The 16,191-nt window shown below is 47.7% G+C and overlaps 1 protein-coding gene across 1 annotated transcript; it reads left to right on the forward strand.

Annotated features, from left to right (window-relative positions):
* Positions 1-20: 20 nt before the first annotated feature.
* On the forward strand, positions 21-10,163 carry TADA3 (transcriptional adaptor 3). The gene is made up of 9 exons (XM_019651065.1): positions 21-645; positions 1,363-1,590; positions 2,923-3,173; positions 3,293-3,398; positions 4,619-4,760; positions 4,852-4,955; positions 6,168-6,277; positions 7,554-7,739; positions 9,577-10,163. Exons 2-9 carry the CDS (start codon positions 1,384-1,386, stop codon positions 9,767-9,769), a joined length of 1,299 nt encoding a protein of 432 aa, XP_019506610.1. The 5' UTR covers positions 21-645; positions 1,363-1,383; the 3' UTR covers positions 9,770-10,163.
* The last annotated feature ends 6,028 nt before the right edge of the window (positions 10,164-16,191 follow it).

Consider the following 16,191-nt stretch of genomic DNA (forward strand, 5'->3'; position numbering starts at 1 on the left):
GACTTTGGCTTTCGTGTCCTATTTGCCGCTTTCTTTCCCCATAGTCATGCAATGGTGCAGCTCGGCCGAAGGTTGGGCACCATATTTGGACAAGGCGAGGCGGAGGAGCGCTTCGTTCCTTCCTGTTCTGCGCCCCCATCCTTTCTCCGGGCCCCTCCTACCGGCTGCCTCAGGGGCTCGGCAGGACTAACTGCCTGACCGAAAATCCGGCTGCCGAGCCCCGCCCTCCAGCCCTGGGCTGTTCCCTAGGGTACCCCTGAGGCATAACCCCCACCCCAATAGCAGTGGGCTAGCTCGCGGCCCGCAAACCTTCCCCCGCAAGGCACAGTGGGCTCTCCCTCGCGTTTCTCCGCCCCCGCGTCGACTGCAGGTGGCCCGCCCATATCAGTTCCGAGCGGTAGATCCGACCAACCGGAACTCCCCACCCCCTCTTGCGGCCCGGGGGCCGTAGGAGGCCGGAGTGTGGAGGTAGAGGGGGCGGGAGCCGTGTTAGGGGGTCTCGAGTGGACGAGGACCCTGAAGGCAGGGCATTGGGGCGACCCACGGTTGGAGCCAGCCATTAAGCAGTCCAACTTCTTGTGTGCCAGGCACTGAACTGGGCTCTTGACGAGCATCATCTCTTAATCCTCAGAACATCCCGGGGAGGTAGGTACCATTGTTATCCCCATTTTACAGATTCAGACTTCTTATGGGGAAACAGACCCACACTTTTTTGTCCCCATTTTGCAGATGGAAAACTGAGACTTAGGAAGGTTAAATGACATATTCAGGGCCACATAAATAGAGAAGGGTAAAGCTTGGGCTTGGACCCAGGTATGTCTGGCTTACCATACCTACACACTTTTAACCACTGTCGGGCAAAAATAACCAGCAAAGGTGGGAAGGAGTGACACAAGGTTAAGCAGGGAGGTACAACGAACGCTTAACATTGTGAGAATGGGATGTTTGGAACTCAGAGGCTTAGCAGAACTCAGGAGGAGTGGCACAAAAGGAAAGAGCATCAGGAAGACATGGCATCTTATATCATGGTAGCGAGGTGCACAGACTCAGAGCTACTTGGATTCAAAGTCTTGGTAAGCTTGGGCATGTACCCACCCTTACAGAGTCTCAGTTTCCTTATCTGTAAAATGGAGATCACCATGGTCCCTGCTCACAGAGTTGGGTGAGGAATTAAATGAAAACCTGCTAAAATGTCTGCACCTCACTAGGTGCACAGTAGGTGGTCTCTGAGTAGGAGCTGTGTTAATGAACCTTGTCAATAGGGTACTGAATCTGGCTTCTTGAGGCTGTTCCTGGATGGAGGGAACCCTTGGGCTTTCCTTGTGCCACTTGATCTCCCATCAGTGTCCCTCTGCTCTCCAGCTCCACAAAGTGTCCTGGGCCATGAGTGAGCTGAAGGACTGCCCCTTGCAGTTCCACGACTTCAAGTCTGTGGACCACCTAAAGGTCTGTCCACGCTACACGGCAGTGCTGGCCCGCTCCGAGGATGATGGCATCGGCATTGAGGAGTTGGACACTCTGCAGCTAGAGCTTGAAACCCTGCTTTCCTCTGCCAGCCGGCGCCTGCGGGTGCTGGAGGCCGAAACGCAGGTGATACCCTACAGAAGGGATATCACCAGGGATGGACTGTGTGATAAGCTATGGGATGGGTCGTTGAGTTAGCCCCATCTGCTAAAGCATGGGGGTTGTGGTGGCGGGGGGAGACCCAAATTGAGCTCTTGGGACACAAAATAAGCAAGAACGTGTGTGATCCTTATAAACTGCAAGACTTCTAAGCACTTATTGACCCCCACCAACCCACCCATTATGTTCTGGGTCCTCTGCAAGTCATTAGAGAAAGGTAATTAGGACAATTCTCACCTTCAGGGAGTTTGCTAACTAAAAGGGGTGGGGGGGGGGCATGGTTAGACTAGTACCAGCTGATAAGTTATGGTTAGGGGTACGAGGGGAGCTGGAATGAGGAGACCTGGTTTTGAATCCGGGACTGAGCACTTGTTAGTGTTGCTGTTTCCTAGCTATATGACTTTGGGAAAATTACCTCCTATTTCTGAATATCATTTCCCTATCTGCAAACTGGGCTGAGTAATAGAACGTACCAAAGAGCTTTTGTGAGAATTAAGAGAGACTTATTTATTTATTTATTTATTTTGCAAAGGCTGAGCCTAATTTCTGACACTAAGTCAGCATTTCAAATGTTAATTATTGGCACTGCTATGATTATCTCTTCACTGCATAAACATCCCCTGAGGCCTGTGTGCCAGGTGCTATGCCAGATCCTGGGGAGCAACCGGTTAAGATAAAATTCCTGGTCTCCGGTAGTTTATAATCTAGTTGAAAAGGTAAGGTATGCTGTGCATTTTAATATGACCAAACAAGATGTTTGTGCCTACAGTGAAGGTGCAAAGTGCCAGAGACTCATAGAGGAAGAAGATGCCATTTCAACTGGATGAATAGAGTTAACTCATGGTCCCGAGAATCCACGGACGCTTTTTGAGGAGGGTTGTGGCACAACCAGTTGTATTTTAGCACCTAAGAAGCTGGGCAGCTGATGCCAAGAAGTGTGACATTCAAAGTGAAGGCTTGCTGGGAGTCTTGCTTGCCTTCACCAAAAAGTTCCCACCGGCATATTTTCCCAGAGCTAGCATGCACTGGGGTGTGATCACTTGTTTGGCCTTTCTACTAAGCACTACAGATGTGAATCAGAATACAGACAAAAGAATGGAATGATGAGAAGTATATGAATAAAATCCTGTGAGATGGGCACAGCTGAGTTTTGAAGGATGAGTAGGAGTCTGCTAAATAAAAAGGGGATGGGGAAAAACCTTAGCGCCCCCTCAAGTTCTAGATCCTGATTCTTCACTGGGGAAAAGAGTTGTCCTCTGTCTTCCCTTCTCCCCCTCATTGACAGTCTCTGAATTTCAGATCCTCACTGACTGGCAGGATAAGAAAGGTGACCGACGATTCCTGAAGCTGGGTCGAGACCATGAGCTTGGGGCTCCCCCCAAACATGGAAAGCCCAAGAAGCAGAAATTGGAAGGGAAAGCAGGGCACGGGCCAGGCCCTGGCCCCGGACGCCCCAAATCCAAAAACCTTCAGCCCAAGATCCAGGAATATGAATTCACTGATGACCCAATTGACGTGCCTCGGATCCCCAAAAATGATGCCCCGAACAGGTCCTGAGCTATAAAACATAGAGGGGCCTTGGGATTCGGGCAGTGGAGACTGTGGAGGGGCCCAGGGCCGAGGCTGGTGGGGCATGGAGTGCCCACTTAGGATCTGCTTCTCCCTGCAGGTTCTGGGCTTCAGTGGAGCCCTACTGTGCCGATATCACCAGTGAGGAGGTACGCACTCTAGAGGAGCTACTGAAACCCCCAGAAGACGAGGCTGAACATTACAAGGTAGAAACCCTGAGCCGCGATAGACATGATGGAGAACAAGAGGGCTCAGAGGTGCCTCAGAATCAAAGATCCCAAAGCCACATATCATCTTTCTTCCCCTACCCTGTCCAGACTCCTGTCTGCCCCATTAACCCACCCAGATATCCAGTCTCTAACTCTCAGCTTTCCCTTTGTATTATCTCCTTTCTGCCCCATCCAAATGGTCACCACATCCTAAGGCCTCAACTTCAGTGAGGTCCTCCCTTTACCCCACATCTCCATCCCCTTTAGTTTAAGACTTCATCAGCTTTCACCCAAACAGCCTCTTAATGCTTTCCTGCCTCCAAAAGGGCCTTTCTTTTTCTTTCTTTAATATGTAAAAGTTTATTTTCTTAGAATGAAAATAAAACCGGTTCTATTAAAGAAAATGTAGAAAATACAGAAGAGCGTTGGGGAGAACTGTCCCATAGGCCCGCTGCCAGGCTCAGATGTGACACAGCCCTCCCTGCTCCCAGGCCTCTCTTGGCTCCCGTTACCCACAGGATCCAGTCCAAGCATCTCAGTTCTTGGTGGCACAGCCCCAGCACCCTCTCCAGTTTCTTTGGCCACGCCCCCTCTTCACTGCTGCCTTTACCAGCCTCCACCAAGCACCTTGTCCTCACTCCAGGGCCACGCAGGGTCCTTGCTGGTCTCTGGGCCTCTTCATGTGCTCCTCTCCCCTTGGCAAACTGACCCACCCTTCAAGGCTCTGATCTCATGTTACCTCCACCAAAACGCCTTTGCAGATTCCCCAGCAGAAAGCTAGTCTCTCTTTTGTGCTGCCAGAAGACCTTGGTCTACCTCTGTCGCGTCACTGAATTTTTTAAAAATTTATTTTAAAAAGGAATCCATACAGGTAGTAATAAATTCAAGCAATACAAAAGAGAATCCTCTCTCCTGACCCTAAAGCCTCTAGAGACAAGAGCTGTGACCCAAGATGGTCCGCATATACACAATATTCTGTACCTTGTATCTTGGAAATGGCTCCATTTTGGCTTCTACGTGTGTTTTAGTTCCCTATATACCTGTCTCCCTTTCTAAACTGTGAATGTAGAGATTTCATCTCCTTTGTCTCTTCTCACTTTCGCCAGGCACAGTGTTTGGCCCTGGGCTAGGTACTTGGGAGGCAAAGAAGAGAATGAAGGAAGGAAAGAATGAAAAGCCTATGTTTACTCTTTGAGCCGATGGGATCTCTCCTACAGATCCCGCCCCTGGGGAAGCACTACTCCCAACGCTGGGCGCAGGAGGACCTGCTGGAGGAACAGAAGGATGGAGCCCGGGCAGCAGCCGTGGCTGACAAGAAGAAAGGCCTCATGGGGCCACTGACTGAACTGGACACTAAAGGTAAGGCCCCTCACCTCCCTGCCCACCCCAGGCGAGGACTGGAGCTCCCAGAACTTCGGCCAGCTTCCCATCACTTCTCTGTCTGCTTCAGATGTGGATGCCCTGCTGAAGAAGTCTGAGGCCCAGCATGAGCAGCCCGAGGATGGGTGCCCCTTTGGCGCCCTGACGCAGCGCCTCCTGCAGGCCTTGGTGGAGGTGAGCACCCCAACCCAAAACGGCAGCTGCATTTGCTTTCTGCTTTAATGTTTTGTTTTCATTTTTTACTGGCGTATATCATACATTTAGAAGGGTACACAGATCAGACATGTATAGCTTGATAACTTTTCACAAAGGAGCACATTTGTATAATAAAACATTACCAGTATCCTAGAAATCCCCCTCATGCCCCTCCCAGTCTCTTAACTTCCTCTAAAGGTAGCCACTACTTCACAGTTATTTTTGCTCATTGTTGGCTAAGAGCTGAGCCCTGTGCAGGGCGCTTTCCACACATCCTTTAGTTGGAGGCAAGGACAGAGGTTAGCCCTGTGTTACATACAGGAAGATTAAAGCTTAAAAAAAGGGAACTGTTTTCTTGAGGTCACACAGCTAACACATAGAAACAGGGCTCAAATCCCAGGTTCAGAGGCCCTTTTCTCTATGCTCCATGGCTGATTTTAGTCACATCTCTTCACCTCACTGAGCCTCAGTTTCCTCTCTGGCCCAAACACAATAGTGTATTACTCATGTAAGAGTCTGGGGCACATGTTCCAGGTTGGCTGAGGTGAGGGTGGGGGTCTCTGCCCCACACCATCAGATAGGGACCCCAGCTGTGGGGGCTTTGCCATCTTAAACGTGTGCCCTGCACAAGATCACTCCGGGTGTGATTGCCACTCACAGCCCACAGAAAAAGAGCAAGGAGGCGTGTGCGAAGGAAGGTTAATGGGCCATGACTGGCTGTGGCTCTTAACTCTTCTGATCACTTTCCACTGGAGACAATTTGGCACATGACTACACCTGACTACAAGGGAAGCTGGGAAGTGTAGTGTATATGGGCAGCCGTAAGCCCAGCTACTGTAGAAGAAAGGCGAGAATGGCTTTTGGATAGCTAGCAGCCTCTGTCACAATGTGCTTAGCACAGTGCCTGGTGTATTGCAAATACTCAACAAACCTCAGCTATTCTCATTACTGTCATTGAGTGTTACCTTCACTCTTCTGTGCTCTCTTCTTTCGGCATCAGTACAAAAAAGGGGGATTTCTGAAAGGATCAAAGCTTTTTGGAGGGTAGAAAGCCTTCCCGGATAGGATGGGATGGGAAAGATAAAAGGATGTTTCTGGCTTGGGAAGACTATCCATGTGGGTCAGAGAGGAGCAGGAAAATGGAAATACTACAGCTCTTTCTCCCTCCATCCCATTTTTGTGGTCTTCTAGGAAAATATTATTTCCCCTATGGAAGACTCTCCTATTCCTGACATGTCTGGGAAAGAATCAGGGGCTGATGGGGCAAGTACCTCTCCCCGAAATCAGAACAAGCCGTTCAGGTGAGTGGCATTCCATCCATACCCCACAATCTGGCCGCTACTTCTGTTTACTTCTGTCCATCCTGACATGGGGAGGGTCATTAATAGAGAGGCCTAGGGCACTTTGAGAAAGCCCAATAAAAGCCTCAGATATGTATTTCTGGCCCAGCATTTCTGCACACGCAGACTTAGCACACAGTTGCTCATCATAGCACCGTCCATACTGTAAACAACCTAAATATCCAGCTGAGAGTAGTTGGCTAAATTGTCATAACTCTCTATGATAAAATAACCCACAACTATTAATCATATTAGAGAAATATAGTTAATGGACATGAAAAGATACAAAGATGTAAGTAGGGGAAATGTCAGTTTAGCACAATACAGACAGTATGATCCTTTTTTATTTAAGATAAATGTGTGCACATAGGGAAAAAACTAAAATGGTATATAATAAAAGATTAGAAATAATATATAACAAATCTGGACTACAAATAGCACAATAGTCCCCCCTTATCCGCAGTTTTGCTTTCCACAGTTTCAGTTACCTGTGGTCAACTGCAGTCCAAAAATATTAAATGGGAAATGCCAGAAATAAACAATTCATGTTTTAAATTGTGTGTTGCTTTGAGTAGCATGATGAAGTCTCAGCGCCGTTCCCTCCGTCCCACCCAGGGTGTGAATCATCCCTTTGTCCCACATATCCACACTATATCCTCTATGCCCATGAGTCACTTAGCAGCTGGCTCAGTTACCAGATTAGTTGTCAGAGAGAGAGAGACCATATTTACATAACTGTATTACAATATATTGTTATAATTGTTCTATGTTATTATGGTTAATTTCTTACTTTGCCTAATTTATAAATTAAACTTTATCATAGATATGTATGTATAGGAAAAAAGCAATGTATATAGTGTTTGGTACTATCCATGGTCTCAGGCAGTCACTTGGGGTCTTAGAACATATCCCTTGCTGATAAAGGGGAACCACTGTTTATATATAATTACAAAATATATATATGTTATATATAACATTAATAACATATAGCAAAATAACGTTAATATAATAAAATAATAGTGGTTCTCTTTGGGTTGTTGGCATTATAGGTTTTTCTGTATTTTTTTGATAATGGGTATATGTTGCTTATGTTTGAAACAAGACCAGATTTGTCTGTCTCTCTATATTTCTATATCTAAGTAGATACAGAGGGGGCACCCAAAGAGAAAGGAAGTTTTCACTAACCTCGGGAACCTCTGAGGGATCCCCTTGATTTGAGGGCTGCCTTCCCCTGCAGTGTGCCACATACCAAGTCTCTGGAGAGCCGAATCAAGGAGGAGCTGATTGCACAGGGCCTGCTGGAGTCAGAGGACCGCCCTGCCGAGGACTCAGAGGACGAAGTCCTGGCGGAGCTGCGCAAACGGCAGGCGGAGCTGAAGGCCCTCAGTGCCCACAACCGCACCAAGAAGCACGACCTGCTAAGGTGAGTGATGGGATGCATAGACCAAGGAGTGGCCGACAAGGCCATGGCCACTGCTGTTCACCATCTGAGGGCTTGACCATAGGCGTCCCAAACCTGGCAGGGCCTCTCTCACCTGGAGAGCCTTGAAAAAAACTATCGGTGCCAGGCACCGCCCCACACATTATGTCTCAAATAGATTATAATCCCACAGACTAGGGCTCAGGCATCTATGATTGATTTATTTACTTATAATTGTGGTAAAAAATATATATATAAAATTCACCCTCTAAAGCAGTTTTAACTGTACAGTTCAGTGGTGTTAACCATATTCACCTTGTTGTGTGATTTATTATTCTTTTTAATCTTTTCATGCTTATTTTCTTTGTCCCCCAAAGTATTTCTATGAAAAATTTCATACAGAAGATCTGAAGGAATAGTATAATGAACATCAATATGCCCTCCACCTAGATTTATCAACTATTAATACTTTGTTTGACATTTGTGATTACTATTGGTCCTTCACCTGAAATTGCCCAGTGTTTTAGGACTAACTCTTTAAGGAACTGGTTGCAGTGCCATTTATTTTATTTTGACTCCCATTCTTTGCCCTGCGTTGGTCACAATAAGGGTATAGGTGACATCTGAAAGGACATCATGGTAGTGGCTGCCCTCTTATTGGGGAGATAGAGAAGCAGCCCAACTATGTCTCCTTGCTTCTCACAGCAGGCGCTGTCTCTTTGCCTCACAGGACAGAGCCCCCACAGGACGGGGCACACTCATTCATTTGGCCAACTCTGCCTGTCTCTTAAACGTGCTGGGGCTAGCAAGAGAGGCCGAGCAAAGGGCTCACAGTCTCCAGGTGGATGATTGGTAAAGATGTGCACTATTAAAAGAAGAGGTAGTTGCTGACAAGCTGCTAGCATGTTTAAGGGCAAGGGTGTCCTGAGCGCTGACTGTGTACCAAGGACTTTATGTACACCCTCCTATTTAATCTTGACTACAGCCTAGGGGTAGGTGTTTGCCCAATGATGAAATAAAGGCCCAGGGAAGTGAGTGTTCTGTTGAAGGTCACAGCCAATAAACAGCCAAGCTGCGACTTGAGCCCAAGGCTAAGTCCAAAGCCTCTTTTTAGTTCTCTCTCAAGGGCAGGAAGAGGAAAATACAGATGAAAGAGGCACTGAGGAAGGGTGGGGGAAGGGAAAAGAAGCAGAGATAGGCAGATACAGAAGTGATGGGCAATGAAGGAACTAGCTTGGGGCTAGGAAAAGGCCAGCTGCAGCCCGCAGCCCTGCTGCAGGGCCTAAGGCATCATCTTCGGCCCTGAGCAGCAGCTTCCCCTTCTGAAAAATTAGCAGGTTGGAGTAGATCAGCTCTCCACCTCAGTGGGATTTATAGGCTGAGCTCCATTCAGAGGGGTTGGTTCAGCATCTCACCCACCTCCTGTAGACCTCAGGCTGCCTGAACCCTTAGGTTGCTTTGGAATTTGGGTGCTGAAGTAAGCAGGTCTTTGCTGGTACCAGAACACCTTTTAAAGAAGATTGTTTGGAGCCAGGCTGCCTTGTGGGATCTTGGGGCATTTCTTATCCTCCTTGAGCCTCATCTTTATCACTAGTAACAGAGGAATAATATCTACCTCACAGGGTTGCTATGAGAACTAACTGAGCTAATATTTTTGAAGAGCCTAACATAGTACTTAGCACATAGCACCATGTTCAATACCATAGTTCAGTAACTTTGCTTTTTGGTATGAAATGGTCCACAGGCGTGCCAGCCTGGGGTGGTGGGCGGGCTCAGTCTGGAAGAGGGCCCCACTCTGGAGGTGGGCTTCCCATGGCACCTGGCCGGTTGGTTCCCACAGGCTGGCAAAGGAGGAGGTGAGTCGGCAAGAGCTGAGACAGCGGGTCCGCATGGCAGACAACGAGGTCATGGACGCCTTCCGCAAGATCATGGCTGCCCGGCAAAAGAAGAGGACCCCCACCAAGAAGGAGAAGGACCAGGCCTGGAAGACACTGAAGGAGCGCGAGAGTATCCTAAAGCTGCTCGATGGGTAGCCCTCGCCCCTGCCTCCGGCTGCCTCCCCCTGGTTTGGGGGAGGAAGGGGAGGGAGCCCCAGTTTCTTCTTTGGGCTGCTGGAAGCCTAGGCCTATGGCTGCTTGTCAGCTGTCATATGGCAACAGTCTCTAGAGGGCTGGGGCCTTTCCCTGAAGTCTTTTGGCCTAGCTCTGTACAGCCAGGACACAGGAGGCCCTGCTGGGCTGACCTGGTGTCCAGTCTCTGTTTCGTCCCCAAGATGAGGGAGACTTCATTTCTGGGCCTTCCTTTCCCCCTTCTCTTTACCATACCCCCCAACCCCCCCACCCCTCTCACCCTCAAGGACTTCTCCTTTGTGGTTTTGTAAAGTGCAAACTTAAGAGTAAAGTGACTGCTGTGGTTTTTTAAAAAGCACCCAGAATCTTTGAATATCTGTTATTGTGGGGTAGAAAGCAACTGGTGTGGGTGGAAAAGGTTCAGGAGGGCAGGGCAGGCTAGGTGGCTCTCAGCCTGTTGCCACTAGCCTTTGTCATTCATTCAGGAAGAACATTCTAAGGATGCTTGTAGCTGCAGGTAAAGAGAATATTCTCTCCCCCCCACCCCCACCCCCAGCTCAGAATGGATTAACAAGAAGGAAATGTGTTGGCTAGGGGCTTGATCCTGAGCAGGGTGGCCTCCAAGGTTGTCCAATCCAGCAATTCTAGGATCCAGGTGTCTCCACACTGCCCTCCACAGTGTCAGCTTTCACCTAAAGTGGGTTCTCCTTTAGCTGTGTGGTGGCAACCAGTAGCAGTCGATGAAGGCCAAATGCTTCCTCATTTACAGCCAGCACCAGAGAGGGCAGGAAGGAGCAGGTAGCTTCCATGGCCTACCCAAAAGAGCAAGAAGCCTTTCCCAGACACCCTTATGTCTCACCCAAACTAAGTGTCACATACCCATTCCAGAACCAGTCATTGTGGCAAGGGATGACTCTAGTGGGTTTAAACTAATAAAAGTGTCTGCTCTCCCACTAAGTGCAAGGCCTTGGGGGGAGAGGGTGGAACCCAACAAAGATCTGAGTAGGATGGGGAAATGGATGTTGGATGGACAGGAAGTTAGCCCTAGGGAATACACATGAATAAATACGCTTTTTTCCCTGCCTCAAATTGAGAATAATTTGTAATTCACTGTGAGAAGGTTTAGGTCCCCATGGGAAAAGGGAATGGAAGGTTCCCTGAGGAACTCAGCCATAAAGAAGGATGGCGAGGACAGCCAACATTCTTGTATACCCAACACCTCTCCTATTGGAGAACTGCCCTTTCCTAATTCCATGTGACTCTTGTGGGACTATCAAACTAGGGTGGACACATGTTCCCAGCTTGGCCAATCACAGTGCCCTATCCCTTTAGCCATGATGATTGGTCCAAAGAATGGGCATGTGACCCAAGCTGGGCCAATCAGAGACCTTCCATAAGATTGTATGTAGGGGCCCACCAAGTAGCGGGTTGGTTAAGAGCTGGCTTGGGACACCAGAGAGCCCCGGTTGGGATCCCACATATGAGGGCCAGTGACACTGTCCTCTACAGCTAAGATGCTGAACAACAGCTCAAGCTGGAACTGGGCTGCTGTGAGTCGCTGGCGAAAGCATAGGCTGCAGCCCCTGCTGCAGTGGCTTGCCATGGGCTACCGTGTGTAGCCAGCAGCCAGCGTGAGCGGCCTGTCCAGAAGCCGGTGACTGATCTGCCTCGCCTGGGAAGGGCGCAATGATGGTGCCATCTGGGCCAGTGAAGCAACGTACTCCACAACTAGACTGAAGAACAAAAGGACAATAACTTGTCTGTTCCCCTTCCCTCCAATTCCCCAGCGCTGTTCCCATCCCCGAATTCCCCAATAAAAATTTTTTTTAAAAAAAGATGGTTGTATGTATGCTGAGAAAACTGGGTTTCTCTTGGATCAAAAGCCATAGAATGTAAGGTTGGACCCCTTGGTGACTCACTTTCCTGCCACGTGGAAGAACCTGCCTGAGAACAAAGCCAACTCAGAGAGGAAGAGCGAGGAGATAGAGGGAGAGTCCTCATGATGGAGCTAGATCCCTGGGTCCTCCAAAGGCATCAGCCCACAAATGCTGCTTTTGGCTTAAGCTAGTTTGCTTTGGAGTTTTTTCATTTGTCAACTAAAGAAGACCTGACTGATAAAAGTGGATTTGGGCAAAAAGAAGGATAGAGCAGGGTCCTGAGAGAGAGGACGACACGAGGCTCTGCCTCCCACGTGGTGCGGGGCCTTGCTGCTGCCGTTTTTCAGTGACTCGTTGTCCCCAGGTTGCTTGTAGCCTTCTCTTAAGACACACATTAATTTCATTAGTTAATTAATGAAATTAAGTGCTCAGTAAATGTTAGCTCTGTACCAGGCACTATTTTAAACTCATTAAACTACTGAATCTTCTCAACTACCACATATGGTAGATATAACATCCGTTCACAGATGTGGAAATTGTGGCATAATGAGGTTACATGCCTTCCTTGGTCAGACAACTGATAAGTGATTGAGCCAAGATTCGAACTCAGTCCATCTGACATGCAGACAGAACCTCTTCATTACAGGACTCATTGGGGCTCCACTCCCCTACAGCCTATGTAAATGGCACCTTTAGTCTTGGGCAATCACAACCTGTGCAGCCATACATGGCGGCCCTGCTTGCAGACCCCCTGTTCTTATTAACCACTCACTTCTATGATCATTAGGCCTGATCATAAGTATGGTAGACATCATTAGTAGAGAGTTCCAGGAATAGAGACAGTTTTGTGAAGGAGGTAGGATGGGAGCTGAGGTCTCAAAATTAGGTAGAACTGTGAGAAGGGGAAGGTAGATATAAATACAGTCATGCTCTGCATAACAACCTTTTGGCCCACCACATATCGCATACACAATGGTAGTCTCATAAGAAGAACCCCCAAGAAAATTCATAGTGAAGGGTTTGGCAGAAGCTTTTGCAGACCGCAACAAGCTCCTTAAAAAGTTTGAAAACCTGGGCCCCAGCACTGAAAGGTTTTCATTAATAGAGAGGAACATTCATGGTACATTATCTGCTTACAAGCAAATCTATGATAAAACAAACCAAGTAAACCACCATGGACATATTACTGAAAGGAGCGATAAGAGCCTCGGGCAGGTCCTTCAGGAGGTCTTCCAGAAGAAGGCATTGTGATCACAGGAGGTGACAACTTCGTGTGTGTTGCTGTCCCTGATGACCTTCCCGTGGGACAAGAGGTGGAGGTGGAATCGGTGATATTGGTGAGCCTGACCCTGTGACGGACTAGGCTAAGGTGTGTGTTAGTCTTAGTTTGTAACAAAAATGTTTAAAAGTTAAAAAAAAAATGTCTTTAACTGGAAAAAAGCTTATAGAATAAGGATATAAAGAAGAAATAATTTTATACCACTGTACAATGTGTTTGCGTTTTAAGCTAAGTGTTATTACAAGTCGAAAGTTAAAAAATTTTAAAGTTTATAAAATAAAGTTAAAAAGTTACAATAAGCCAAGGTTAATTTATTATTGAAGAAAATTATTTTTTATAAATTTAGCATAGCCTAAGTGTACAGTGTTTATAAAGTCTTCAGTGGTGTACAGTATGTCCTAGGCCTTCACACTCACTCACCACTCACTCACTGACTCACCCAGAGCAACTTCCAGCCCTGCAAGCTCCCTTCATGGTAAGTGCTCTATACAGATTTTAAAAATCTTTTATACCATATTTTACTGTCCCTTTTCTATGTTTAGATACACACATACTATTATTGTATTATAATTGCCTGTAATATTCAGTACAATAACATGCGGTGCAGGTTTATAGCCTGGGAGCAATTGGCTAAACCACCCAGCCTAGGTGTGCAGTAGGCTATACCATCTAGGTGTGTGTGAGTGCACCCTATGATGTTCCCACAATGACAAAATTGCCTAATGACACATTTCTCAGAAGAGTCCCTATCATTAAGGAACACATGACTGCAGAAGAAAGAACCCTAGAGGATTGATTGGGCCTGGTTCAGTAGGCAAAAAACAACTTTCAAGGGTCAGTGAGAACTGTAGTTATCTAAGTTGCACACCTACTATCTGCTGGTACTGTGCTGGGTTCTTTACTCCCGTGTCTTATTTGATGCTCACCACACACCTACAAGGTGAGTAGTAATGTTCCCACCCTACGGAGGACACTGACGCTCAAAGAGGTGCAATGCCTTGTGAGGCTACACAGCCTTGGTGCGGGAACAGTTACCAGCCCCAGAGTGCACCATCCCCGACAGAGCTGACAACCACAGTGGAACAGGGAGTCCCTTCTTACGGCCATATCCATGTCTGCTGGAGTCAGAGGAGGCCTCCTTTATGGGGTTCAGAGGACACTGGGTTCCCCAAGAGGAAGGGGAAATTGGTTCCAGCACCTCAAGACTCCCAATTTTAATTTGAAACAATCCTGACATCTTATTGCTAGTTTGGTGGAAAAGCCTTTGTATCTTGGCCCTGAAAGGCATCCACCACCATTGTTTCTCCAGAGTCTCAAATGCCCTACAACTAACTTTCAGAAACGCCAGGAAGAGTGGGAACAAGGGCGATTAGGTGGAGGGTAAGCCCTGAGTTGGGCATGTGACCCAGCATGGGTCCCCAGTTCCTGAAATAGTCTGGAGGACTGACTCAATGGATTTGGAGTTCCGGGTGACTCCTGCTAAGAAGAAAGCAAGGGCTACAACTTGGAATTTTGTGGAAACCTGGTCAGAAAATAAATTCCTTTCCTCATCTAGGGCTCAGACTTCAGTGGAGAGAACCAAGCACAAATGGGCCATGACTCACTACTTCATATATTAACTCATCATTTCGCCTCTTCACTCACCCAGTTCATTTATTCACCCCATCGACTCGCCTCCATTTCCTCCTTTATGCTTTTGCTCCCTCACTCAGTGACTTTGTTGCCATGGCTGAGAGCTAGCTATGTAGGTGACTAAGGCTCCAGATATGAGAAGACAGCAGGGCAGACGAAACACACGGCAATAAGAGCAATAATAGAAGAATGTGCAACGTCTGCAGGGGCCTAAGGCAGAGAATGATTTAACATCTTAGAAGGTCAGGAAAGGCGTCAGGGAGGATGTGGAATGGAAGGTGCAAGGGGGGCAGAAGACTTCCAGACAAAAGGAACAGCAAGGCAGGGGTGTGAACAGCTGGCCTGCTTAGAGAAAGGTGAAAACTTCAGTGTGACTGGAGCCCTGGTGGAGGGGAAGGAGAAGGAAAAGAGATGAAACTGGAAAGTACGTTGAGACCAGGCCGGGACAGGCTATGAATGGCAGGTGGAGGAGCATGGGTTTTATTCTTGAGGCCCGTGGCTCTCAGAATGTGGTCTCTGGACCAGCAGCAGCAGCATCACCTGGGAACTTAAAAAAGATGCAAATTCTCAGGTCCCAGACCTACTGAATCGGAAACTCTGTGGGTGGGGCCCAGCCATCTCTGGGTTTTTGGGTTTGGTTTTGTTTTTAAGTGATGAAGGAGCAGTTTATTAGAAGCGATAGTACACGTCAAAGAAATAGAAGTGGGCCCGAGCCGTAGAGAGTGGCTCAAGGGCCATTATTAGAAGAGAAAGTACACTCCAAAGAGTTTGGAGCGGGCTGAGCAAAAGAAGGAGCTCAAAAGGCCCAGCCACCTTTGTCTGAACATGCCCTCCAGGTGATTCCTAATGCATATTAAAGTTTGAGAATCACTTTCCTAGGTATTCGGGGGTCAGGGGAGGTTTGTGAGCAGGGAAATGCCATAATAGCACTCTGAATCGGAAAGCACTTTGATAGCAGCATGGAGGCTGGACTGATTAGAGGGGGTGAGAGCGAAACTGGGGCAGATGGGCGTGCAGTTGTGTACAAAAAAATTCATCTGAGATGGTGGATGTGGCAGAAACTGGTAGATGTCCTCCAAAATCTGTTCTCTTCTGTAGTTTATAGAACTCCTGATTTTTAGTCAGACATATGCCTCTGAAAGACTAAATATTCCAGCTTCCCTGCAATTAGGTGTGATCAGGTGACTAAGTTTTGGGCAATAGGATGTAAGTGAAAGAGAGGTGTGTGACTGAGCTTATGCATCCCAAGGGGTGTGCCCTCCATGGTCACATTTGCCCCTGGCTGAGAGGAGACATGGTGGCAAGCCATTTTGAAACATGGGGTCAAAGACAACACCATAGGAACAGTGGAGCAACAGGATAGGAAGCCAGGGTTCCTCTTACCTTGTAGTCATCATACCAGCCTGGGACTGCTTATGACCAGCCAGATTGTTATACGCTTCCGTTTTATTTAAGTCACAATTATTTGGGGTGTCTGTCAGAGAAACCAAACCTATATTCTAGCTGATACAGTGAGTGTGTGGTACGCCAAGCACTCTTCCAACTATACCTGCTTCCTTCCCTTCCTTTCATTTCTCTCTCCCTCTCCCTCCCTCCCT

The sequence above is a fragment of the Hipposideros armiger genome, unplaced genomic scaffold (genome assembly GCF_001890085.2).
Source record: "Hipposideros armiger isolate ML-2016 unplaced genomic scaffold, ASM189008v1 scaffold_152, whole genome shotgun sequence".
In the NCBI taxonomy this organism is placed as follows: domain Eukaryota; kingdom Metazoa; phylum Chordata; class Mammalia; order Chiroptera; family Hipposideridae; genus Hipposideros; species Hipposideros armiger.

Bases quoted from the DNA above. Each gene is read 5' to 3' on its own strand.
- TADA3 (XM_019651065.1), top strand. From the start codon at position 1,384: ATGAGTGAGCTGAAGGACTGCCCCTTGCAGTTCCACGACTTCAAGTCT. The intron at 1,591-2,922 runs GTGATACCCTAC...TCTGAATTTCAG, and splicing joins TGCTGGAGGCCGAAACGCAG to ATCCTCACTGACTGGCAGGA. The intron at 3,174-3,292 runs GTCCTGAGCTAT...TTCTCCCTGCAG, and splicing joins AAAAATGATGCCCCGAACAG to GTTCTGGGCTTCAGTGGAGC.